Here is a 25,666-nt window from a genome sequence, read left to right as displayed (position 1 = left end):
TGGTGTGTTCCACTCCAAGGTGTTCTCCAGGTTGCCTTTCCTGAGCTTCGATCTTCCGGCTCTCGTTTAGTAGTTGTTGGAAACTACGCTGCATTAGGCCTACAAATTGGGTATGGGGTGTAGAGAGATGGTGTGTTCCACTCCAAGGTGTTCTCCAGGTTGCCTTTCCTGAGCTTCGATCTTCATGCTCTCATTTAGTAGTTGTTGGAAACTACACTGCATTAGGCCTACAAATTGGGTATGGGGTGTAGAGAGATGGTGTGTTCCACTCCAAGGTGTTCTCCAGGTTGCCTTTCCTGAGCTTCGATCTTCCGGCTCTCGTTTAGTAGTTCTTGGAAACTACACTGCATTAGGCCTACAAATTGGGTATGGGGTGTAGAGAGATGGTGTGTTCCACTCCGAGGTGTTCTCCAGGTTACCTTTCCTGAGCTCCGATCTTCCGGCTCTCGTTTAGTAGTTGTTGGAAACTACACTGCATTAGGCCTACAAATTGGGTATGGGGTGTAGAGAGATGGTGTGTTCCACTCCAAGGTGTTCTCCAGGTTGCCTTTCCTGAGCTTCGATCTTCCGGCTCTCGTTTAGTAGTTGTTGGAAACTACGCTGCATTAGGCCTACAAATTGGGTATGGGGTGTAGAGAGATGGTGTGTTCCACTCCAAGGTGTTCCCCAGGTTTCCTCGCCAATGCTTCGATCTTCATGCTCTCGTTTAGTAGTTGTTGGAAACTACAATGCATTAGGCCTACAAATTGGGTATGGGGTGTAGAGAGATGGTGTGTTCCACTCCAAGGTGTTCTCCAGGTTGCCTTTCCTGAGCTTCGATCTTCCGGCTCTCGTTTAGTAGTTGTTGGAAACTACGCTGCATTAGGCCTACAATTTGGGTATGGGGTGTAGAGAGATGGTGTGTTACACTCCAAGGTGTTCTCCAGGTTGCCTTTCCTGAGCTTCGATCTTCATGCTCTCGTTTAGTAGTTGTTGGAAACTACACTGCATTAGGCCTACAAATTGGGTATGGGGTGTAGAGAGATGGTGTGTTCCACTCCAAGGTGTTCTCCAGGTTGCCTTTCCTGAGCTTCGATCTTCCGGCTCTCGTTTAGTAGTTGTTGGAAACTACACTGCATTAGGCCTACAAATTGGGTATGGGGTGTAGAGAGATGGTGTGTTCCACTCCAAGGTGTTCTCCAGGTTGCCTTTCCTGAGCTTCGATCTTCCGGCTCTCGTTTAGTAGTTGTTGGAAACTACGCTGCATTAGGCCTACAATTTGGGTATGGGGTGTAGAGAGATGGTGTGTTACACTCCAAGGTGTTCTCCAGGTTGCCTTTCCTGAGCTTCGATCTTCATGCTCTCGTTTAGTAGTTGTTGGAAACTACACTGCATTAGGCCTACAAATTGGGTATGGGGTGTAGAGAGATGGTGTGTTCCACTCCAAGGTGTTCTCCAGGTTGCCTTTCCTGAGCTTCGATCTTCCGGCTCTCGTTTAGTAGTTCTTGGAAACTACACTGCATTAGGCCTACAAATTGGGTATGGGGTGTAGAGAGATGGTGTGTTCCACTCCAAGGTGTTCTCCAGGTTGCCTTTCCTGAGCTTCGATCTTCCGGCTCCCGTTTAGTAGTTGTTGGAAACTACGCTGCATTAGGCCTACAAATTGGGTATGGGGTGTAGAGAGATGATGTGTTCCACTCCAAGGTGTTCCCCAGGTTTCCTCGCCAATGCTTCGATCTTCATGCTCTCGTTTAGTAGTTGTTGGAAACTACACTGCATTAGGCCTACAAATTGGGTATGGGGTGTAGAGAGATGGTGTGTTCCACTCCAAGGTGTTCTCCAGGTTGCCTTTCCTGAGCTTCGATCTTCCGGCTCTCGTTTAGTAGTTGTTGGAAACTACGCTGCATTAGGCCTACAAATTGGGTATGGGGTGTAGAGAGATGGTGTGTTCCACTCCAAGGTGTTCTCCAGGCTGCCTTTCCTGAGCTTCGATCTTCATGCTCTCGTTTAGTAGTTGTTGGAAACTACACTGCATTGGGCCTACAAATTGGGTATGGGGTGTAGAGAGATGGTGTGTTCCACTCCAAGGTGTTCTCCAGGTTGCCTTTCCTGAGCTTCGATCTTCCGGCTCTCGTTTAGTAGTTCTTGGAAACTACACTGCATTAGGCCTACAAATTGGGTATGGGGTGTAGAGAGATGGCGTGTTCCACTCCAAGGTGTTCTCCAGGTTGCCTTTCCTGAGCTTCGATCTTCTGGCTCTCGTTTAGTAGTTGTTGGAAACTACGCTGCATTAGGCCTACAAATTGGGTATGGGGTGTAGAGAGATGGTGTGTTCCACTCCAAGGTGTTCTCCAGGTTGCCTTTCCTGAGCTCCGATCTTCCGGCTCTCGTTTAGTAGTTGTTGGAAACTACACTGCATTAGGCCTACAAATTGGGTATGGGGTGTAGAGAGATGGTGTGTTCCACTCCAAGGTGTTCTCCAGGTTGCCTTTCCTGAGCTTCGATCTTCCGGCTCTCGTTTAGTAGTTCTTGGAAACTACGCTGCATTAGGCCTACAAATTGGGTATGGGGTGTAGAGAGATGGTGTGTTCCACTCCAAGGTGTTCCCCAGGTTTCCTCGCCAATGCTTCGATCTTCATGCTCTCGTTTAGTAGTTGTTGGAAACTACACTGCATTAGGCCTACAAATTGGGTATGGGGTGTAGAGAGATGGTGTGTTCCACTCCAAGGTGTTCTCCAGGTTGCCTTTCCTGAGCTTCGATCTTCCGGCTCTCGTTTAGTAGTTGTTGGAAACTACGCTGCATTAGGCCTACAAATTGGGTATGGGGTGTAGAGAGATGGTGTGTTACACTCCAAGTTGTTCTCCAGGTTGCCTTTCCTGAACTTCTATCTTCAGGCTCTCATAAAATTGTGGTTAAACGGAACAACTGCATTTGGCGTACTAGTTGGTTTGGGGCCTACTATCGGTGTCTGCCACTCCTTGCTGTTCTCCTGGTTTCCTGTCCTGACATTCCATTTTCAGGCTCTCGTTAAGTAGTTGTTAATGTTAGACTGCATTTGGCCTACTAGTTGGGTTGGGGCCTACTATCGGTGTCTGCCACTCCTTGCTGTTCTCCTCCACTGAACAAAGCTGTGCCGCCTGTTTACTACGGTTGCCAATTTTGAACTGCATTTCGACTACTTACTGATTTGGGCCTACTCTCTGTGTCAGCCTCTCATTCCAGTTGTCCTCCACTGCAATGCCCCTGGTTAGTCCTGTGTTACCAATTTTGAACTGCATTTAGCCCACTTTATTCTTTGGGCCTATATCTGTGTTTCCTCCTCATCCTGCCCATTGCCCAGCCAGTGATAGATGAGTCTGCATTGACCCATAACGCAAAATTCCCCGTGCACGCTACACAGCAAGATTGTGACCCTGCTGAAAGTCAGGTTCCTCTTCCCGCATACCATACCACCTTACACGGGGACAAAGAGGAAGGTGCAGATGAAAGTGCAGGTTCCTTCATCAGGTGGGGGGAGGAATACTAGTTGGCGACGTCACTGGCACAGGGCCTCTCATAGTACGCAAAAGTGTTGCTGCCGGTGGGAGGCGCCCCCGCCATGCAAACACACCGCTGTACTTTGAGGGGCCCTGTGCCAGTGCCAATGCCAACGAGTGGGCCCCCCCTGCTTGCTCAGGATCACAGCACTTGCAAAGTTGAAATACTTACCTCTCCCTGCTCCACTGCCGTGACGTGGTCCAGATTTACTGGGCCCACTAATTACTTGAACCAGCCCTACCCCCCACAACTTTAGCCAAATGACCCCCAATTTCAAATGCCTTCCAATTATTATAAGGTAAATTACGATTGACAAACTTCTTTAACAAGAATGGATGTTTTTGCCATTAAAATGGGCAGTGTAGGTGTTTTCCTGGCCTCCACTCACTGCCGACTATGCTCCCCCATTGACTTGCATTGGGTTTCGTGTTTCGGGCGATACCCGACTTTTCGCGATAATCGGCCGATTCCACTCGACTCGACTTCTAAGATAGTCGGGTTTCGCGAAACACGGCTCGACTCTAAAAAGGTCAAGGTCGCTTAACCCTAGTCAAGACAACATTTACATGAGGAAAATATTAAGGAAATGTGTTACTAAGACATAACCTCAGCATTTGTCATCAACATATAAAGGCCTTATTCTTATTTTTATTTTTTATTCTTATTTTTATTTTTCGTTTTTCATCAACAAATGAAGGCCTTATTTTTATTTTTCATTTTTTTCACTTTTTTCTTCAATTTTTATTCTTAATTTTTATTTTTCATCTCAAGAAAACATCAATATTTAATAAAGTAATGTCTACAAGCATATTGCTTTATCAAATATAGTGATCATATGGTTTCATTATATAAGAAATGTTTCAATTCTAAGTTAAATACAACAATTCTTTCACTCATTCATTCATTCATTCATATATATATTCTTATTTTGGTTCATGGCTATACATACTTACATATTATTGGTCTACTGAACATAAATTAATAAAGTTTTAATACTAAATATCAGCACTCCTAGTTAATAATAAACTTACCTGGAGCAGCCAGTGCCAGGCAGCAGCTGCCAAGGCAAACAGGATCATGGGGTGCATTAAAAGAGGTCTGGATACACATGATGAGAGCATTATACTGCCTCTGTACAAATCCCTAGTTAGACCGCACATGGAGTACTGTGTCCAGTTTTGGGCACCGGTGCTCAGGAAGGATATAATGGAACTAGAGAGAGTACAAAGGAGGGCAACAAAATTAATAAAGGGGATGGGAGAACTACAATACCCAGATAGATTAGCGAAATTAGGATTATTTAGTCTAGAAAAAAGACGACTGAGGGGCGATCTAATAACCATGTATAAGTATATAAGGGGACAATACAAATATCTCGCTGAGGATCTGTTTATACCAAGGAAGGTGACGGGCACAAGGGGGCATTCTTTGCGTCTGGAGGAGAGAAGGTTTTTCCACCAACATAGAAGAGGATTCTTTACTGTTAGGGCAGTGAGAATCTGGAATTGCTTGCCTGAGGAGGTGGTGATGGCGAACTCAGTCGAGGGGTTCAAGAGAGGCCTGGATGTCTTCCTGGAGCAGAACAATATTGTATCATACAATTAGGTTCTGTAGAAGGACGTAGATCTGGGGATTTATTATGATGGGATATAGGCTGAACTGGATGGACAAATGTCTTTTTTCGGCCTTACTAACTATGTTACTATGTTACTATGTTACTTGTTACATAAAAGACACACTGACATCTATGGGTTCAAAAAGAAATTACACCTATGACATAAAAATGTCCAATCACATGAAGAATATGGTTAATAATATACTATCATTTATTATTATTATTATTATTATTATTTTATTTTTCCAAATATAAACTCCATATTAATATCATTTAATAATTATACGTATATTACTGATTGCTATGGTACGCTGTGATATTATAAGTTAGGGAAATTACCAGATTTGGTATAGAATAGGGAATGAAGACTTCAATCAAGATACCGGAGATACGTTAATAAAGACTTTTCATTTTTCTAAATTCAATTGATTCTTAAAAGTTGCAAGAAGAAAAGCTGTTATCCAGAAGTTCCACAAGGTAACAATGCTATGATTTCTGAGTAATAATAGACTGTGTCAAATGCAATTCATGTCACCATTCACAACTACAGCATCCATCACTGACAACTGAGTACAGTATCAAAGATGAACTGTGTTATTATGTTCCAGTGGTTTCCTATCACCTATAAGACTTCCATGAAAGCTGGTGAACACTCAGGTAATTTTCAGGACGCTACAACCCTGACATGTGTCCTGTGCACTAAGGACTGGTTATGGTGCTATGTTTGGCAAGGAAGAGTCAATGTAACCCTTGCTGTGCTGACCAAAGACGTCACACCTGTTCCAACACCAGCGCGGATGATATGAGGATTCCAGATGATTTCCAAGGCGAGCCAATGTAAGTCCAGGTCTCTAAAGGTGACACTGCACAGATATTAAAGCTACATTTCATCTATGGACTTTGTTTCCTTATCAACATTTGAATTTATGGACTTTGATTGACACATGACACACAGTCTCTACATGTCTACATGTTATCATCTATTTCAAAAGACTTATATTAAAGATTGTTTAAAAGAACCAAGAAGACATCAATATGAAGACCAGATGACATCAGACCTGAGATGCTTCAAGTAGATATAGAGAAGTATAATATATATATTTTATATGAATATTAGTCACAACCTACCATAACATGAATTTACATATCATTATATTATTGAGAACATATAACAATATTATTATTGATATTATTTATTACATCATTTTGCCAAAGAAGAAAGTACATTTTATTAATATTTTAATTTGAGGGTTCCAATCAATGTCTGTCACCCTCAAAAGGGGGAATTGTTAAATATTAATTATTCTTATTTTTATTCTGTACCGAGCACATGGTTTCTTGCTGACACTATCAAAAGCTATTTCTGTGTATGTAGCTCAGAGTATAAGTTAACTCCATATACAGAAGACATGTGATCTGTGTTGAACATATATAAACGTCTCTTAGGAGGGTGTGGGGGCTTTTGTCACGTGGGACGGTCACCTCCCTTCCTGCACATTCATTCTCCATGGACAACAGATGAAGAAGCAACAGCTGATAATGGAAGCCATGATGACCTTCGAACTTCACACAGACAGATGACTTCTATCATTCAGGACCTTGGGAAAGATGAGTAACAAGACAAGCGCTGATATTTACACATGGACACTCTGTTTGTAATTGTTTCATCTACCTTTTATGTTTTTGCTGCGATGGTAGATAACTCAATAAACCACTATACTTTCGTCAGAATATCATGACATTTTTCTTTTAAGAATAACGCACCTGGTTAAGTCTTGATTAGATATTTTTGCGCAATAACGATTTTTAACAAGGACTGCCCCATGAGAATGCCGTGACGTGGCAGGGTGGCTCAAAGAATTGATCAATTGTTTGCTAAATGTCTCATTTTGATATACAGTTAGAAATTAATATGTGCATGTGCACTTTTGTATTGCGTTCTGACCACAAGCAGCGCTGGCTACTCCCCTTTTATTTTTTAAAAACTGCACTAAGGAGCCCAGTAAGTGACACATCGCTGTTATCAGGGTCTCTCTACCTACATTATACTGCTCTCTGATTAGTTAAAAAAAACTGGTGACATATTCCATTTAAGGTAAATCAATGTAGCCATAAAAAGCATTTATTCAGTGCTTCTTTTTACACCCACAAATATTGGGGGTGAATTGTAAGCTAAAGCCACCAATGATCGTTGATCAGTGGGCACAGATTAATGTATGTTGACCTCAGGAAGAGTCATGCCTCATGGGGCCTTCAATAACTTTATTTAGCCCTGCTGCCATTTCAGGGCCCATTTTAATTGTATTAATCTCTTCATATCTTGCTTGCTGAAATTTACTTTATTACAATATTTTATATTCTAACTTTCCTCCCGTCATAATAATAAAAATTCTCACATAACTGTTATTTTGCATCACCCAGCTTCTTTATAAATAATTTACCAGCCATTTTATATTTTTTATTGTTTTTTAAATCTTTATAACTTTTACATCATCATTTTACCATTTTCTTGTTTTTTTTTGTTGACTTTGTTAATATTATTCATATCATTACTTCCACACTCCCCGCGTGTTACTCCCACATGTGGTCAAGCAGCCTTTGGTTTCAAAGCCCTAAATGTGTCATGTGCAAGAAATAAGCCTTTGTATGATACCTCAATACAGAATGCATTTCTTTTATTCATATTATACTCATCCCCATGTGCAGATGGATATTTAGAATAGTATTGAGTAAAGTCAGCTTTAAGTGATTGGCTCAAATATGCACTAAAAGACCCAAAAGGCTAATGTTTTCATTTTCAATCCTTTTAGATTGGCAGTGTACAGCAACGGGAAGATTCTCTTTGATTCTGCAAAAACAGAAACTGTGCCGTTTGAAGGTCTGATTAGTGAAGGGTCTTGCATTAGGATTGAATTCTCTACAGATGAGTCCAAAACAGCCCCTGGGTTCAATATTCGCTTTGAAGGTAAATGAAATTTGATGTATCGGCTGTATGTAAGAAGTGTTATTTATCTCATCAACATGCTGATTTTCTCTCTTGGAACATTTTCATTTTACCTACTAAACAGATTACTTAATAATCGGTTGATAGCCACCCAAAAGTTCTCGAATCCATGGCAAGCATATAGATATTGGTTTATTACAAGTAACTCCAAAGAGAGAAAATGAAAAGCGCCTTTGACATATTTTCCTTCCTATTTAAAGAGATTTACATTACATTTATCCATCTTTAAGCTGCTAAAATAGTCTCACAGGTGACGATAGCTTATGATGTTAATATGATTTTGCCGATAACCGTGTGGCACTGCCATGTCTAACCATGAATGTATTCTCAGAGCTGACATTGAAATGCATTGTCGTCACCCATGAAGATCAGAAGGAAGTATGGGTGTTAATGGAAAACTCTGCATAAAGGAATGTGTATGTGTCTTTTTCGGGGGGGGGGGGGGGTGTGGTGAATTCTGCTCTTGGGCTCCCTCCGGTGGTTATGAGTGGTAGTGCTGCTGTCTTTGGATCGCAGCATTTATCAGGTGTGTCCATTTGTTGCAATTTGGACTGGGCTATTTAGTCTTGCTTGATTCTTTAGTCAGTGCCAGTTGTCCATTGTTTTTGGAGGATTCTCATCCCTACCTGGTCTCTCCTGTTTTGCTGCTCATTTCATCAAAGATAAGTTCTGGCTTTGTTTTTGCTGTCCACATGCTGTGGACCTTATAGTTCAGTGCATTTTCATGTTTTGTCTTGTCCAGCTTGGTCTGTGTAAGGATTTTTTCAGCCAAGCTGTTTCTCTGGAGATGCAGATATACCCTCCATGTCTTTAGTCAGATGTGGAGATTTTGTATTTTCTGTGGTGGATATTTTCTAGTGTTTTAATACTGACCGCATAGTACTCTGTCCTATTCTTTCTTTTTAGCTAGAATGGCCTCCTTTGCTAAATCCTGATTTCAGTCTGCCTATGTCATTTCCCTCTCCTCTCACAGTCAATATTTGTGGGGGGCTGTCTATCCTTTGGGGATTTTCTCTGAGGCAAGATAGTTTTCCCGTTTCTATCTTTAGGGGAAGTTAGTCCTTAGGCTGTGTCGAGGTGTCTACGGAGTGTTAGGTACATCCCACGGCTACTTCTAGTTGCGGTGCTAAGTTCAGGGTCTGCGGTCAGTACTGGTACCACCTTCTCCAGAGTACGTCTCATGCTGCTCCTAGGCCACCAGTTCATAACAGGGGGGTTACTCTAAAAAAGCGCTCAATAAAAGGTAAAAAAAGAAGAAAAGAATCAACATAAGTAATTCAATGTCAAAAAGACTTGCTGTGTATATTCTCAGTCGTTAAAAACTTATTTTAACCGCTTCAGGTATCCAGGGATGTGAAGTGGTTAAAACAAGTAACTTGACCATTCTTCAAGTGGTGCCCGACTGGAAGTCGTTCACTATTTTATATATAGAATTGGAGGGGGGAAAAAAGCAGCCGCAGAAGAGAGTGAAAAGAGGCAAAAATATGTCATTTCCTGAAGGGTCTTCCTGTAGCAAAACTCATAGCTGCCATCTAGAAGATGCCATGTACATATAGATTTCTTTTGTCCCTCCTTAGCTTCACTTTGGTTTATTGGTTTGCGGTCAATAGTGATGAGCAAGCTTGCTCGCCAATGCTCAATTCTCGTTCAAGCATAGGAATGATCAGGTACGCTCATTACTCGACAGAGTATCACAGGTGCTCGAGTCCACGCCCCGCATGTTTTGTGACTGTTAGGCCACTATCAGTAATACTAGCATTCTAGATGCAGCATATTTTTACTGCATTCAAGGCACTGCTTGGAAAGTACAAATTAACTGGATGGGATTAATAAAAAAATCTCATGCCCTCTGTGCTTCTTTTTTATGTCAACTCACCTGCGGTGCGGGTTTCAAGGCTGCAGCATGAAAATGTCTCTTGCGGGAACGCCAGTCTTCTGTACAGAATTTCACCATAGACTTGCATTAGATGCGGTAAATCCGCAGTTAAAAAAAAGCACAAGGATTGTAAATGTGTTTGCACAGGTGTATTTAGCTTGGTTTTAATAAATAAATAATTTAAAAAAAGACTTGCGGTCCCCCCTGTTTTTGATAACTAGCCAAGGTAAAGCAGACAGCTGTGGGCTTATATTATCAGGCTGGGAAGGTCCTTGGTTATTGGGCCTCTTCCAGTGTAAAAATACAAGCCTGCAAGCTCCCAAGAGTTGTTGCATCACATGAGATACCCCAATTCGGGCACTTTGCACGGCTCTTTGCATTTGCCCTGGTGCGGTGGCAATCAGGGTAATGGTAACATAGTAACATAGTAACATAGTTATTAAGGTTAAAGGGAGACTTTAAGTCCATCTAGTTCAACCCATAGCCTAACCTAACATGCCCTAACATGTTGATCCAGAGGAAGGCAAAAAAAAAACCATGTGTGTTATGGCTGGCAATCAGGCAACACAGCGTGCAGTAATCAGCGCACATACAGAGATCTGGCAATAACCAAAAACAATAGGACGAGCTCTGAGACGTGGAATCTCTGTAGACTGCAGTACCTGATCTATCCTCACAACAACTATAAGCAGCAGTGGATTGCGCCTATCAACTACCTATGCAACTCGGCACTGCCTGAGGAGCTGACTAGCCTGAAGATAGAAATACAAGCCTGACTTACCTCAGAGAAATACCCCAAAGGAATAGGCAGCCCCCCACATATAATGACTGTTAGCAAGATGAAAAGACAAACGTAGGAATGAAATAGATTCAGCAAAGTGAGGCCCGATATTCTAGACAGAGCGAGGATAGCAAAGAGAACTATGCAGTCTACAAAAAACCCTAAAACGAAAACCACGCAAAGGGGCAAAAAGACCCACCGTGCCGAACTAACAGCACGGCGGTGCACCCCTTTGCTTCTCAGAGCTTCCAGCAAAAGTTAATAGCAAGCTGGACAGAAAAAACAGTAAACAAACTAGAAGCACTTATCTAGCAGAGCAGCAGGCCCAAGGAAAGATGCAGTAGCTCAGATCCAACACTGGAACATTGACAAGGAGCAAGGAAGACAGACTCAGGTGGAGCTAAATAGCAAGGCAGCCAACGAGCTCACCAAAACACCTGAGGGAGGAAGCCCAGAGACTGCAATACCACTTGTGACCACAGAAGTGAACTCAGCCACAGAATTCACAACAGTACCCCCCCCTTGAGGAGGGGTCACCGAACCCTCACCAGAACCCCCAGGCCGACCAGGATGAGCCACATGTAAGGCACGAACAAGATCTGGGGCATGGACATCAGAGGCAAAAACCCAGGAATTATCTTCCTGAGCATAACCCTTCCATTTGACCAGATACTGGAGTTTCCGTCTAGAGACACGAGAATCCAAAATCTTCTCCACAATATACTCCAATTCCCCCTCCACCAAAACAGGGGCAGGAGGCTCCACAGATGGAACCATAGGTGCCACGTATCTCCTCAACAACGACCTATGGAATACATTATGTATGGAAAAGGAGTCTGGGAGGGTCAGACGAAAAGACACCGATTGAGAATCTCAGAAATCCTATACGGACCAATAAAACGAGGTTTAAATTTAGGAGAGGAAACCTTCATAGGAATATGACGAGAAGATAACCAAACCAGATCCCCAACACGAAGTCGGGGTCCCACACGGCGTCTGCGATTAGCGAAAAGCTGAGCCTTCTCCTGGGACAAGGTCAAATTGTCCACTACCTGAGTCCAGATCTGCTGCAACCTGTCCACCACATAATCCACACCAGGACAGTCCGAAGACTCAACCTGTCCTGAAGAGAAACGAGGATGGAACCCAGAATTGCAGAAAAATGGAGAGACCAAGGTAGCCGAGCTGGCCCGATTATTAAGGGCGAACTCAGCCAACGGCAAAAATGACACCCAATCATCCTGGTCAGCGGAAACAAAACATCTCAGATATGTTTCCAAGGTCTGATTGGTTCGTTCGGTCTGGCCATTAGTCTGAGGATGGAAGGCCGAGGAGAAAGATAGGTCAATGCCCATCCTACCACAAAAGGCTCGCCAGAACCTCGAGACAAACTGGGAACCTCTGTCAGAAACAATATTCTCAGGAATGCCATGTAAACGAACCACATGCTGGAAGAACAAAGGCACCAAATCAGAGGAGGAAGGCAATTTAACCAAGGGCACCAGATGGACCATTTTAGAAAAGCGATCACAGACCACCCAAATGACCGACATTTTTTGAGAAACGGGAAGGTCAGAAATGAAATCCATCGAAATATGTGTCCAAGGCCTCTTCGGGACCGGCAAGGGCAAAAGCAACCCACTGGCACGTGAACAGCAGGGCTTAGCCCTAGCACAAATTCCACAGGACTGCACAAAAGCACGCACATCCCGTGACAGAGATGGCCACCAGAAGGATCTAGCAACCAACTCCCTGGTACCAAAGATTCCTGGATGACCGGCCAGCACCGAACAATGAAGTTCAGAGATAACTTTACTAGTCCACCTATCAGGGACGAACAGTTTCTCGGCCGGACAACGATCAGGTTTATTAGCCTGAAATTTCTGCAACACTCTCCGCAAATCAGGGGAGATGGCAGACACAATGACTCCTTCCTTGAGGATACTCGCCGGCTCAGATAACCCCGGAGAGTCGGGCACAAAACTCCTAGACAGAGCATCCGCCTTCACATTTTTAGAGCCCGGAAGGTATGAAATCACAAAATCAAAACGAGCAAAAAATAACGACCAACGGGCCTGTCTAGGATTCAAGCGCTTGGCAGACTCAAGATAAGTAAGGTTCTTATGATCAGACAAAACCACCACGCGATGCTTAGCACCCTCAAGCCAATGACGCCACTCCTCGAATGCCCACTTCATGGCCAGCAACTCTCGGTTGCCCACATCATAATTACGCTCAGCAGCAGAAAATTTCCTGGAAAAGAAAGCACATGGTTTGAACACTGAGCAACCAGAACCTCTCTGTGACAAAACCGCCCCTGCACCAATCTCAGAAGCATCAACCTCGACCTGGAACGGAAGAGAAACATCAGGTTGACACAACACAGGGGCACAGCAAAAACGACGCTTCAACTCCTGAAAAGCTTCCACGGCAGCAGAAGACCAATTAACCAAATCAGCACCCTTCTTGGTCAAATCGGTCAATGGTCTGGCAATGCTAGAAAAATTACAGATGAAGCGACGATAAAAATTAGCAAAGCCCAGGAATTTCTGCAGACTTTTTAGAGATGTCGGCTGAGTCCAATATTGGATGGCTTGAACCTTAACCGGATCCATCTCGATAGTAGAAGGGGAAAAGATGAACCCCAAAAATGAAACTTTCTGCACACCGAAGAGACACTTTGATCCCTTCACGAACAAGGAATTAGCACGCAGTACCTGGAAAACCATTCTGACTTGCTTCACATGAGACTCCCAATCATCTGAGAAGATCAAAATGTCATCCAAGTAAACAATCAAGAATTTATCCAGATACTCACGGAAAATGTCATGCATAAAAGACTGAAAAACAGATGGAGCATTGGCAAGTCCGAACGGCATCACCAGATACTCAAAATGACCCTCGGGCGTATTAAATGCCGTTTTCCATTCATCTCCCTGCCTGATTCTCACCAGATTATACGCACCACGAAGATCAATCTTAGTAAACCAACTAGCCCCCTTAATCCGAGCAAACAAGTCAGAAATCAATGGCAAGGGATACTGAAACTTAACAGTGATCTTATTAAGAAGGCGGTAATCAATACACGGTCTTAGTGAACCATCCTTCTTGGCTACAAAAAAGAACCCTGCTCCCAATGGTGACGACGATGGGCGAATATGTCCCTTCTCCAGGGACTCCTTCACATAACTGCGCATAGCGGTGTGTTCAGGTACGGACAAATTAAATAAACGACCCTTAGGGAATTTACTACCAGGAATCAAATCGATAGCACAATCACAATTCCTATGCGGAGGTAGAGCATCAGACTTGGACTCTTCAAATACATCCTGAAAGTCCGACAAGAACTCTGGGATGTCAGAAGGAATGGATGACGAAATAGACAAAAATGGAACATCACCATGTACTCCCTGACAACCCCAGCTGGTTACCGACATAGAGTTCCAATCCAATACTGGATTATGGGTTTGTAGCCATGGCAACCCCAACACGACCACATCATGCAAATTATGCAGTACCAAAAAGCGAATAACTTCCTGATGTGCAGGAGCCATGCACATGGTCAGCTGGGCCCAGTACTGAGGCTTATTCTTGGCCAAAGGTGTAGCATCAATTCCTCTCAACGGAATAGGACACCGCAAAGGCTCCAAGAAAAATCCACAACGTTTAGCATAATCCAAATCCATCAGATTCAGGGCAGCGCCTGAATCCACAAACGCCATGACAGAATACGATGACAAAGAGCATATTAAGGTAATGGACAAAAGGAATTTGGACTGTACAGTACCAATAACGGCAGAGCTATCGAACCGCCTAGTGCGTTTAGGACAATTAGAAATAGCATGAGTAGAATCACCACAATAGAAACACAGTCTGTTCAGACGTCTGTGTTCGTGCCGTTCTACTTTAGTCATAGTCCTGTCGCACTGCATAGGCTCAGGCTTACTCTCAGACAATACCGCCAGATGGTGCACAGATTTACGCTCGCGCAAGCGACGACCGATCTGAATGGCCAAGGACAAAGACTCATTCAAACCAGCAGGCATAGGAAATCCCACCATTACATCCTTAAGAGCTTCAGAGAGACCCTTTCTGAACAAAGCCGCTAGTGCAGATTCATTCCACAAAGTGAGTACTGACCATTTCCTAAATTTCTGACAATATACTTCTACATCATCCTGACCCTGGCATAAAGCCAGCAGATTTTTCTCAGCTTGATCCACTGAATTAGGCTCATCGTAAAGCAATCCCAGCGCCTGGAAAAATGCATCAACATTACTCAATGCAGAATCTCCTGGTGCAAGAGAAAACGCCCAGTCCTGTGGGTCGCCGAGCAAAAAAGAAATAATAATCAAAACCTGTTGAATAGGATTACCAGAAGAATGAGGTTTCAAGGCCAAAAATAGCTTACAATTATTTCTGAAGCTCAGGAACTTAGTTCTGTCACCAAAAAACAAATCAGGAATCGGAATTCTTGGTTCTAGCATCGATTTCTGATCAATAGTATCTTGAATCTTTTGTACATTTACAACGAGATTATCCATTGAGGAGCACAGAGCCTGAATATCCATGTCCACAGCTGTGTCCTGAAGCACTCTAATGTCTAGGGGAAAAAAAAGACTGAAGACAGAGCTAAGAAAAAAAAATGATGTCAGGATTTCTTTTTTCCCTCTATTGGAAATCATTGGTTGGCTCCTTGTACTGTTATGGCTGGCAATCAGGCAACACAGCGTGCAGTAATCAGCGCACATACAGAGATCTGGCAATAACCAAAAACAATAGGACGAGCTCTGAGACGTGGAATCTCTGTAGACTGCAGTACCTGATCTATCCTCACAACAACTATAAGCAGCAGTGGATTGCGCCTATCAACTACCTATGCAACTCGGCACTGCCTGAGGAGCTGACTAGCCTGAAGATAGAAATACAAGCCTGACTTACCTCAGAGAAATACCCCAAAGGAATAGGCAGCCCCCCACATATAATGACTGTTAGCAAGATGAAAAGACAAACGTAGGAATGAAATAGATTCAGCAAAGTGAGGCCCGATATTCTAGACAGAGCGAGGATAGCAAAGAGAACTATGCAGTCTACAAAAAACCCTAAAACGAAAACCACGCAAAGGGGCAAAAAGACCCACCGTGCCGAACTAACAGCACGGCGGTGCACCCCTTTGCTTCTCAGAGCTTCCAGCAAAAGTTAATAGCAAGCTGGACAGAAAAAACAGTAAACAAACTAGAAGCACTTATCTAGCAGAGCAGCAGGCCCAAGGAAAGATGCAGTAGCTCAGATCCAACACTGGAACATTGACAAGGAGCAAGGAAGACAGACTCAGGTGGAGCTAAATAGCAAGGCAGCCAACGAGCTCACCAAAACACCTGAGGGAGGAAGCCCAGAGACTGCAATACCACTTGTGACCACAGAAGTGAACTCAGCCACAGAATTCACAACACATGTGGCAAAGAGTAAGCTCCACATTGGGGAAAAAAATTCCTTCCCGACTCCACATACGGCAATTAGACTAGTTCCCTGGATCAACACCCTAACAAGGAATCTAGTGTATATAACCTGTAACATTATACTTTTCAAGAAAGGCATCCAGTCCCCTCTTAAATTTATGTAATGAATCACTCATTACAACATCATTGGCAGAGAGTTCCATTGTCTCACTGCTCTTACAGTAAGAGCAGCATCTGTTATTATGCTTAAACCTTCTTTGCTCCAGACGTAGAGGATGCCCCCTTGTCCCTGTCTCAGGTCTATGATTAAAAAGATCATCAGAAAGGTCTTTGTACTGTCCTCATATATTTATACATTACCATAAGATCACCTCTTAGCCTTCGTTTTTCCAAACTAAATAGCCCCAAGTGTAATAACCTATCTTGGTATTGCAGACCCCCCAGTCCTCTAATAACCTTGGTCGCTCTTGTCTGCACCCGCTCCAGTTCAGCTATGTCTTTCCTATACACCGGAGACCAGAACTGTGCACAGTATTCTAAGTGTGGTCGAACTAGTGACTTGTATAGAGGTAAAATTGTGTTCTCCTCATGAGCATCTATGCCTCTTTTAATGCATCCCATTATTTTATTTGCCTTTGTAGCAGCTGCCTGACACTGGCCACTGAATATGAGGTTGTCATCCACCCATACTCCCAGGTCCTTTTCATTGACTGTTTTGCCCAGAGTTTTAGAATTAAGCACATAGTTATACATCCTATTTCTTCTACCCAAGTGCATGACCTTACATTTATCCCCATTAAAGCTCATTTGCCATTTATCAGCCCAAGCTTCTAGTTTACATAAATCATCCTGTAATATAAAATTGTCCTCCCCTGTATTGATTACCCTGCAGAGTTTAGTGTCATCTACAAATATTGAAATTCCACTCTGTATGCCCCCTACAAGATCATTAATAAATATGTTAAAAAGAAGAGGGCCCAATACTGACCCCTGTGGTACCCCACTGCTAACCGCGACCCAGTCCGAGTGTGCTCCATTAATAACCACCCTTTGTTTCCTATCCCTGAGCCAGCTTTTAACCCACTTACACATATTTTCCCCTATCCCCATTATTCTCATTTTATGTATCAACCTTTTGTGTGGCACAGTATCAAAAGCTTTTGAAAAGTCCATATACACTACGTTCCACTGGGTTCCCTTGGTCCAGTCCGGAACTACCCCCTTCATAGAAATTGATCAGATTAGTCTGACAGGAATGGTCCCTAATAAACCTATGTTGATATTGGGTCATAAGGTTATTCCTCTTCAGATACTCCAGCATAGCATCCCTTAGAATGCCCTCCAGGATTTTATCCACAGTAGAGTTTAAGCTTACTGGCCTATTATTTCCAAGTTCAGTTTTTGTCCCCTTTTTGAATATTGGCACCACATTTGCTATATGCCAGTCCTGTGGTACAGACCCTGTTATTATGGACTCTTTAAAGATTAAAAATAATGGTCTATCAATGACTGTACTTAATTCCTGCAGTACTCGACAGTGTATCCCATCCGGGAGTTGGGGTTGATGACAGCTGTGATTTATCAAAAATCACAGCGACCATCAACCCCTGGGGTTAGGAATGGAGAGGTGTCTATATGACAACCCTAGTACTAACTTGGTAATAAAAAATAAAAGCACACACACAGGAAAAAACACTTTATTTCAATAAATACTCCCCCACACTTTTCCTCGTTCATCAATTTATTTAAAAAAAAATCCCAAGCAGGTCCCAAGAAATCCAGCGAATCTGAAGTAGTCTAGAAAATGATGCCTAAAAGACAGAAATAAAGTCAGTAAACATTCTCTTGTTCACCAATTTATTACCCAAAATGTTTTCATGCAGGTTCGATGTTGTTCACGTTCCCTGATGTCTCAAGCATCTGTGAATAGCAGTTAAGTTTCCGCTTTCACTGGTGTCGGCTAGTGACATCAACACTCATCATCGTCGCCGGGTCTTGTTGAGCATAGCGAGACTCGGTGGCTCTAGTGAGCACCTGTGAATAGTGGTCACTTTACTACTATTCACAGTTGCCAGAGACATAGGGGAACGTGGACTATATTAGACTACATTAGACCTGTGTGACAACATTTTGGGTACTAAATTTGTGAACAAGGGAGTGTCTGTTATCTTTATTTCTGTTTTCATGTCTTTCAGGTATCCTTTCCTGGACTACTTTGGATTTGTTGAATTTCTTCAGACCTGCAAGGGATTTTTTTAAATAAATTAATGAACGAGGGGAAGTGTGGGGGGAGTCTTTATTCAAATAAAGTGTATTTTCTGTGTAGGTATTTTTATGTTTTATTACCGGGTTAGTAATGGGGGAGTCATCAACCTGAGCCACAGCTATCATCAACCTCAAGTACCATTACCCTGGTTGCCACCACTCCAGGGCAATTAGGAAGAGCCAGGCAGTGCACCAGATTTGGCCCATCTAATGTGAGGCCCCAATTCTGAGACAGCTTCAGGCTTGTATTTTTGGCTGGGAAGGACCCAACAGGCAGGCACCTTCCCAACCTGATAATATAAGTCCAAAGCTGTCTGCTTTACCTTGGCTGGTTTTCAAAAATAAGGGGGAACCTCATGTAGTTTTTTTCATTTATTTATTAAGTTAATCCATATACAGTAAACTACACACATAGCACTAATTTTATATCTCACAGATATTTTATCTATCTACTTCTATCCATATCCACGTATCTATTTATCTATCTCTTTGCATATCTAATAATATACCAAAGAGAGACAAAAACGGATACGTCAAAAATGCTTATAAAAACGCAAGGATACACGCAAATGAGCTGGATTCACGCAGAAATTCAGCTGCATGAAAGCCTGAACAAACATGATTGTGGGAAAATACTATTAGACAGCCAATAAACATGAGGAGATTGCCTGCCATACACGGTAATGCAATAGCCATCTTGGCTACTGGCATTACTGTGACTGGTGGGCCGCATCGCGTCATCGCCGGGTTTTATGTAAGGCCTGGTGACTATCTGCTTGGCAGCAGTTCAGGGAGACCTGACCTAGGATGGAGAGCTTAGATTAGAGCAGGCATATAGGTAGTATTTAATGGCTATTACAGTACTTGTATAATGCTGATGCACCATTAAAACAAAAGTCTTATTCAGGGCTAAATACTGTCCTTTATCTAGTAAAGCTGCAGTTACCTGCATTCAGTGTAGCGATCGCTGGTGGGGGAGGGATAGTTCTTGATTAGAGGCTTATGGGCAGGGTTTATTGCCTCACAGTCCTTCTTCAAGTATACTGCTACTGCAACCTAAAATCAAGTCCTTACAAATTTTATTTTCCTCACTAATAATGAAAAGTTTGCAGGCATATATTATATACTGTACCTAATTTAACCCCTTTACCCCCAAGGGTGGTTTGCACGTTATGGACCGGGCCAATTTTTACAATTCTGACCACTGTCCCTTTATGAGGTTATAACTCTGGAACGCTTCAACGGATCCCGGTGATTCTGACATTGTTTTCTCGTGACATATTGTACTTCATGATAGTGGTAAAATTTCTTTGATATTACCTGCGTTTATTTGTGAAAAAAATGGAAATTTGGCGAAAATTTCGCAATTTTCCAACTTTGAATTTTTATGCAATTAAATCACAGAGATATGTCACACAAAATACTTAATAAGTAACATTTCCCACATGTCTACTTTACATCAGCACAATTTTGGAACCAAAATTTTTTTTTGTTAGGGAGTTATAAGGGTTAAACGTTCACCAGCAATTTCTCATTTTTACAACACCATTTTATTTTAGGGACCACATCTCATTTGAAGTCATTTTGAGGGGTCTATATGATAGAAAATACCCAAGTGTGACACCATTCTAAAAACTGCACCCCTCAAGGTTCTCAAAACCACATTCAAGAAGTTTATTAACCCTTCAGGTGCTTCACAGGAATTTTTGGAATGTTTAAATAAAAATTAACATTTAACTTTTTTTCACAAAAAATTTACTTCAGCTCCAATTTGTTTTATTTTACCAAGGGTAACAGGAGAAAATGGACCCCAAAAGTTGTTGTACAATTTGTTCTGAGTACGCTGATACCCCATATGTGGGGGTTAACCACAGTTTGGGCGCATGGCAGAGCTCGGAAGGGAAGGAGCGCCATTTGACTTTTCAATGCAAAATTGACTGGAATTGAGATGGGACGCCATGTTGCATTTGGAGAGCCACTGATGTGCCTAAACATTGAAACCCCCCACAAGTGACACCATTTTGGAAAGTAGACCCCCTAAGGAATTTATCTAGAGGTGTGGTGAGCACTTTGACCCACCAAGTGCTTCACAGAAGTTTATAATGCAGAACCGTAAAAATAAAAAATCATTTTTTTTCACAAACATTATCTTTACGCCCGCAATTTTTTATTTTCCCAATGGTAAGAGAAGAAATTAGACCACAAAAGTTGTGGCACAATTTGTCCTGAGTACTCTGATACCCCATATGTGGGGGTAAACCATTGTTTGGGCGCATGGGAGAGCTCGGAAGGGAAGGAGCGCCGTTTGACCTTTCAATGCAAAATTGACAGGAATTGAGATTGGACGGCATGTTGCGTTTGGAGAGCCACTGATGTACCTAAACATTGAAACCCCCCACAAGTGACACCATTTTGAAAAGTAGACCCCCTAAGGAACTTATCTAGATGTGTGGTGAGCACTTTGACCCAATAAGAGCTTCACAGAAGTTTATAATGCAGAGCCGTAAAAATAAAACAAATTTTTTTTTCCCACAAAAATAATTTTTTAGCCCCCAGTTTTGTATTTTCCTGAGGGTAACAGGAGAAATTGGACCCCAAAAGTTGTTGTGCAATTTGTCCTGAGTGCGCTGATACCCCATAAGTGGGGGAGAACCAGCATTTGGGCGCATGGGAGGGCTCGGAAGGGAAGGAGCGCCATTTGGAATACAGACTTAGATGGAATGGTCTGCAGGCGTCACATTGTGTTTGCAGAGCCCCTAATGTACCTAAACAGTAGAAACCCCCCACAAGTGACCCCATATTGGAAACTAGACCCCCCAAGGAACTTATCTAGATGTGTTGTGAGAACTTTGAGCCCCCAAGTATTTCACTACAGTTTATAACGCAGAGCCGTGAAAAAAAAAAAAAATTTCCCCTCAAAATTATTTTTTATCCCCCAGTTTTGTATTTTCTCGAGGGTAAAAGGAGAAATTGGACCCCAAAAGTTGTTGTCCAATTTGTCCTGAGTGCGTTGATACCCCATATGTGGGGGGTACCAGCGTTTGGGCGCATGGGAGGGCTCGGAAGGGAAGGAGCGACATTTGGAATGCAGACTTAAATGGAATGGTCTGCAGGCGTCACATTGCGTTTGCAGAGCCCCTAATATACCTAAACAGTAGAAACCCCCACAAGTGACCCCATATTGGAAACTAGACCCCCCCACGAACTTATCTAGATGTGTTGTGAGAACTTTGAGCCCCCAAGTGTTTCACTACAGTTTATAACGCAGAGCCGTGAAAATAAAAAATCTCTTTTTTTCCCACAAAAATTATTTTTTAGCCCCCAGTTTTGTATTTTCCCAAGGGTAACAGGAGAAATTGGACCCCAAAAGTTGTTGTCCAATTTGTCCTGAGTACGCTGATACCCCATATGTTGGGGTAAACTCCTGTTTGGGCACACGGGAGAGCTCGGAAGGGAAGGAGCACTGTTTTACTTTTTCAATGCAGAATTGGATGGAATTGAGATCGGTCGCCATGTCGCGTTTGGAGATCCCCCTGATGTGCCTAAACAGTGGAAACCCCCCAATTATAACTGAAACCCTAATCCAAACACACCCCTAACCCTAATCCCAACGGTAACCCTAACCACACCTCTAACCCAGACACACCCCTAATCCCAATCGCAAATGTAATCCAAACCCTAACCCTAACTTTAGCCCCAACCCTAACTGTAGCCTTAACCCTAACCCTAGCCCTAACCCTAGCCCTAACCCTAGCCCCAACCCTAACCCTAACCCTAGCCCTAGCCCTAGCCTCCAGGGATTCAAGCTTCAGGAGGCTAATTTGCATATTCCAGGTGCCTTCTGGGAGAAGCGAAGTCTCCCTAAGCTAGAAGATCGTTGGGTACAGCCGGGACCAGCTGCTTCGAAAGCATCACCAAACCAGGGATTCAAGCTTCAGGAGGCTAATTTGCATATTCCAGGTGCCTTCTGGGAGAAGCGAAGTCTCCCTAAGCTAGAAGATCGTTGGGTACAGCCGGGACCAGCTGCTTCGAAAGCATCACCAAACCAGGGATTCAAGCTTCAGGAGGCTAATTTGCATATTCCAGGTGCCTTCTGGGAGAAGCGAAGTCTCCCTAAGCTAGAAGATCGTTGGGTACAGCCGGGACCAGCTGCTTCGAAAGCATCACCAAACCAGGGATTCAAGCTTCAGGAGGCTAATTTGCATATTCCAGGTGCCTTCTGGGAGAAGCGAAGTCTCCCTAAGCTAGAAGATCGTTGGGTACAGCCGGGACCAGCTGCTTCGAAAGCATCACCAAACCGCGCGCCGTATTTTTGCCTGTGGGACATTATTGCAAGAGAGCTTGGCTAAGTAGATTACACAAGAAGGAAAACACACAGCAAGTCAGCAGGATCTAGGAGCAACATGGCAGATGTGACAACCTACATGGTGAGCTGCAGCATGTGCTACATGTTCACAGATCGACCAGAAGAAGAATCCAATTTCACCTGTCAGAAGTGTAGACTAGTGGCCCTTTTAGAAGAAAAGGTGCGGGGTCTGGAAGAAAGAATAGCAACTTTGAAACTCATCAAAGAGAATGAAGACTTTCTAGACAGAACAGAAGCATCTCTACTGGTCACAGAAGGTGCAAAAAGTGTCAGAGAACCTCCAAAAGCAGATGAGTGGAAGCATGTGACCAAAAGAAGCAAGAAGACCATGGAGAAATCACCAACCACACAACTGAAGAACCGATATCAAATCTTTGTAGAGGATGAAGATGGCACACCTAAGAATGAAGCAATACCAGCAAGCAAAAAAGAAAAGGGCACACAGCAACAAGTGACAGCAAAAAGTACAGCCAAGAAGCAACGAAGAGTGGTGGTGGTGGGAGACTCACTACTGAGAGGCACCGAAGCAGCCATCTGCAGACCGGACATAACTGCAAGAGAAGTATGCTGCCTTCCAGGTGCGATGATCAAGGATGTGACCGATAGGATACCAAAGCTCTTCAGCTCCAAGGACGTCCACCCATTTCTTCTGATACATGTTGGCACCAATGACACGGCAAGGAAGGACCTACCGACAATCTGCAAGGACTTTGAAGAGTTGGGGAAGAAAGTAAAGGAACTGGATGCACAGGTAGTTTTTTCTTCTATCCTTCCAGTAGACGGGCATGGCACCAGGAGATGGAACAGGATCCTTGATGCAAACAACTGGCTAAGACGATGGTGCAGACAACAAGGATTTGGATTCCTGGACCACGGTGTGAATTACTGGTATGATGGACTCCTCGCCAGAGACGGACTACACCTCAACAAACCTGGGAAACACACATTCGCCAGAAGACTCGCTACACTCATCAGGAGGGCGTTAAACTAGAAGAAGAGGGGACGGGAAGAAAAACATTAGACTCGAACAAAGACGACCCAGGAAAACATACTCAGAAGGGAGGTAAGAACATTTCTAAAACAATCCACAGTGAGGAGATTGGAACAAAACAAAATCCTCTAAACTGCATGCTCGCAAACGCCAGAAGCCTGACAAACAAGATGGAAGAACTAGAAGCAGAAATATCTACAGGTAACTTTGACATAGTGGGAATAACCGAGACATGGTTAGATGAAAGCTATGACTGGGCAGTTAACTTACAGGGTTACAGTCTGTTTAGAAAGGATCGTAAAAATCGGAGAGGAGGAGGGGTTTGTCTCTATGTAAAGTCTTGTCTAAAGTCCACTTTAAGGGAGGATATTAGCGAAGGGAATGAGGATGTCGAGTCCATATGGGTTGAAATTCATGGAGGGAAAAATGGTAACAAAATTCTCATTGGGGTCTGTTACAAACCCCCAAATATAACAGAAAGCATGGAAAGTCTACTTCTAAAGCAGATAGATGAAGCTGCAACCCATAATGAGGTCCTGGTTATGGGGGACTTTAACTACCCGGATATTAACTGGGAAACAGAAACCTGTGAAACCCATAAAGGCAACAGGTTTCTGCTAATAACCAAGAAAAATTATCTTTCACAATTGGTGCAGAATCCAACCAGAGGAGCAGCACTTTTAGACCTAATACTATCTAATAGACCTGACAGAATAACAAATCTGCAGGTGGTCGGGCATTTAGGAAATAGCGACCACAATATTGTGCAGTTTCACCTGTCTTTCACTAGGGGGACTTGTCAGGGAGTCACAAAAACATTGAACTTTAGGAAGGCAAAGTTTGAACAGCTTAGAGATGCCCTTAATCTGGTAGACTGGGACAATATCCTCAGAAATGAGAATACAGATAATAAATGGGAAATGTTTAAGAACATCCTAAATAGGCAGTGTAAGCGGTTTATACCTTGTGGGAATAAAAGGACTAGAAATAGGAAAAACCCAATGTGGCTAAACAAAGAAGTAAGACAGGCAATTAACAGTAAAAAGAAAGCATTTGCACTACTAAAGCAGGATGGCACCATTGAAGCTCTAAAAAACTATAGGGAGAAAAATACTTTATCTAAAAAACTAATTAAAGCTGCCAAAAAGGAAACAGAGAAGCACATTGCTAAGAAGAGTAAAACTAATCCCAAACTGTTCTTCAACTATATCAATAGTAAAAGAATAAAAACTGAAAATGTAGGCCCCTTAAAAAATAGTGAGGAAAGAATGGTTGTAGATGACGAGGAAAAAGCTAACATATTAAACACCTTCTTCTCCACGGTATTCACGGTGGAAAATGAAATGCTAGGTGAAATCCCAAGAAACAATGAAAACCCTATATTAACCCCTTACCGGCATCGGACGTACTATACCGTCCGATGCCGGCTCCCCTGCTTTGATGCAGGGCTCCGCGGTGAGCCCGCACCAAAGCCGGGACATGTCAGCTGTTTTGAACAGCTGACATGTGCCCGTAATAGGCGCGGGCAGAATCGCGATCTGCCCGCACCTATTAACTAGTTAAATGCCGCTGTCAAACGCAGACAGCGGCATTTAACTACCGCTTCCGGCCGGGCGGCCGGAAATGACGTCATCGCCGACCCCTGTCACATGTCCGGGGGTCGGCGATGCGTCTCCATTGTAGCCATAGAGGTCCTTGAGACCTCTATGGTTACTGATTGCCCGTCGCTGTGAGCGCCACCCTGTGGTCGGCGCTCACAGCACACGTGCAATTCTGCTACATAGCAGCGATC

At 43.2% G+C, this 25,666-nt stretch overlaps 1 protein-coding gene across 1 annotated transcript in view; it reads left to right on the top strand.

The window, feature by feature from the left end:
- The window catches only part of SEZ6L (seizure related 6 homolog like), a 781,385-nt gene that overhangs the window by 612,469 nt on the left and 143,250 nt on the right, over positions 1 to 25,666 (top strand). The window contains exon 8 of the mRNA XM_069759107.1: positions 7,943 to 8,097. Within this exon, the coding sequence (XP_069615208.1) occupies positions 7,943 to 8,097 (155 nt within the window). The remainder of the gene's footprint in view (positions 1 to 7,942; positions 8,098 to 25,666) is intronic.

Source organism: Ranitomeya imitator, chromosome 1 (assembly GCF_032444005.1).
Source record: "Ranitomeya imitator isolate aRanImi1 chromosome 1, aRanImi1.pri, whole genome shotgun sequence".
Lineage (NCBI taxonomy): Eukaryota > Metazoa > Chordata > Amphibia > Anura > Dendrobatidae > Ranitomeya > Ranitomeya imitator.
This window is presented reverse-complemented; position numbering and strand designations above follow the sequence as displayed.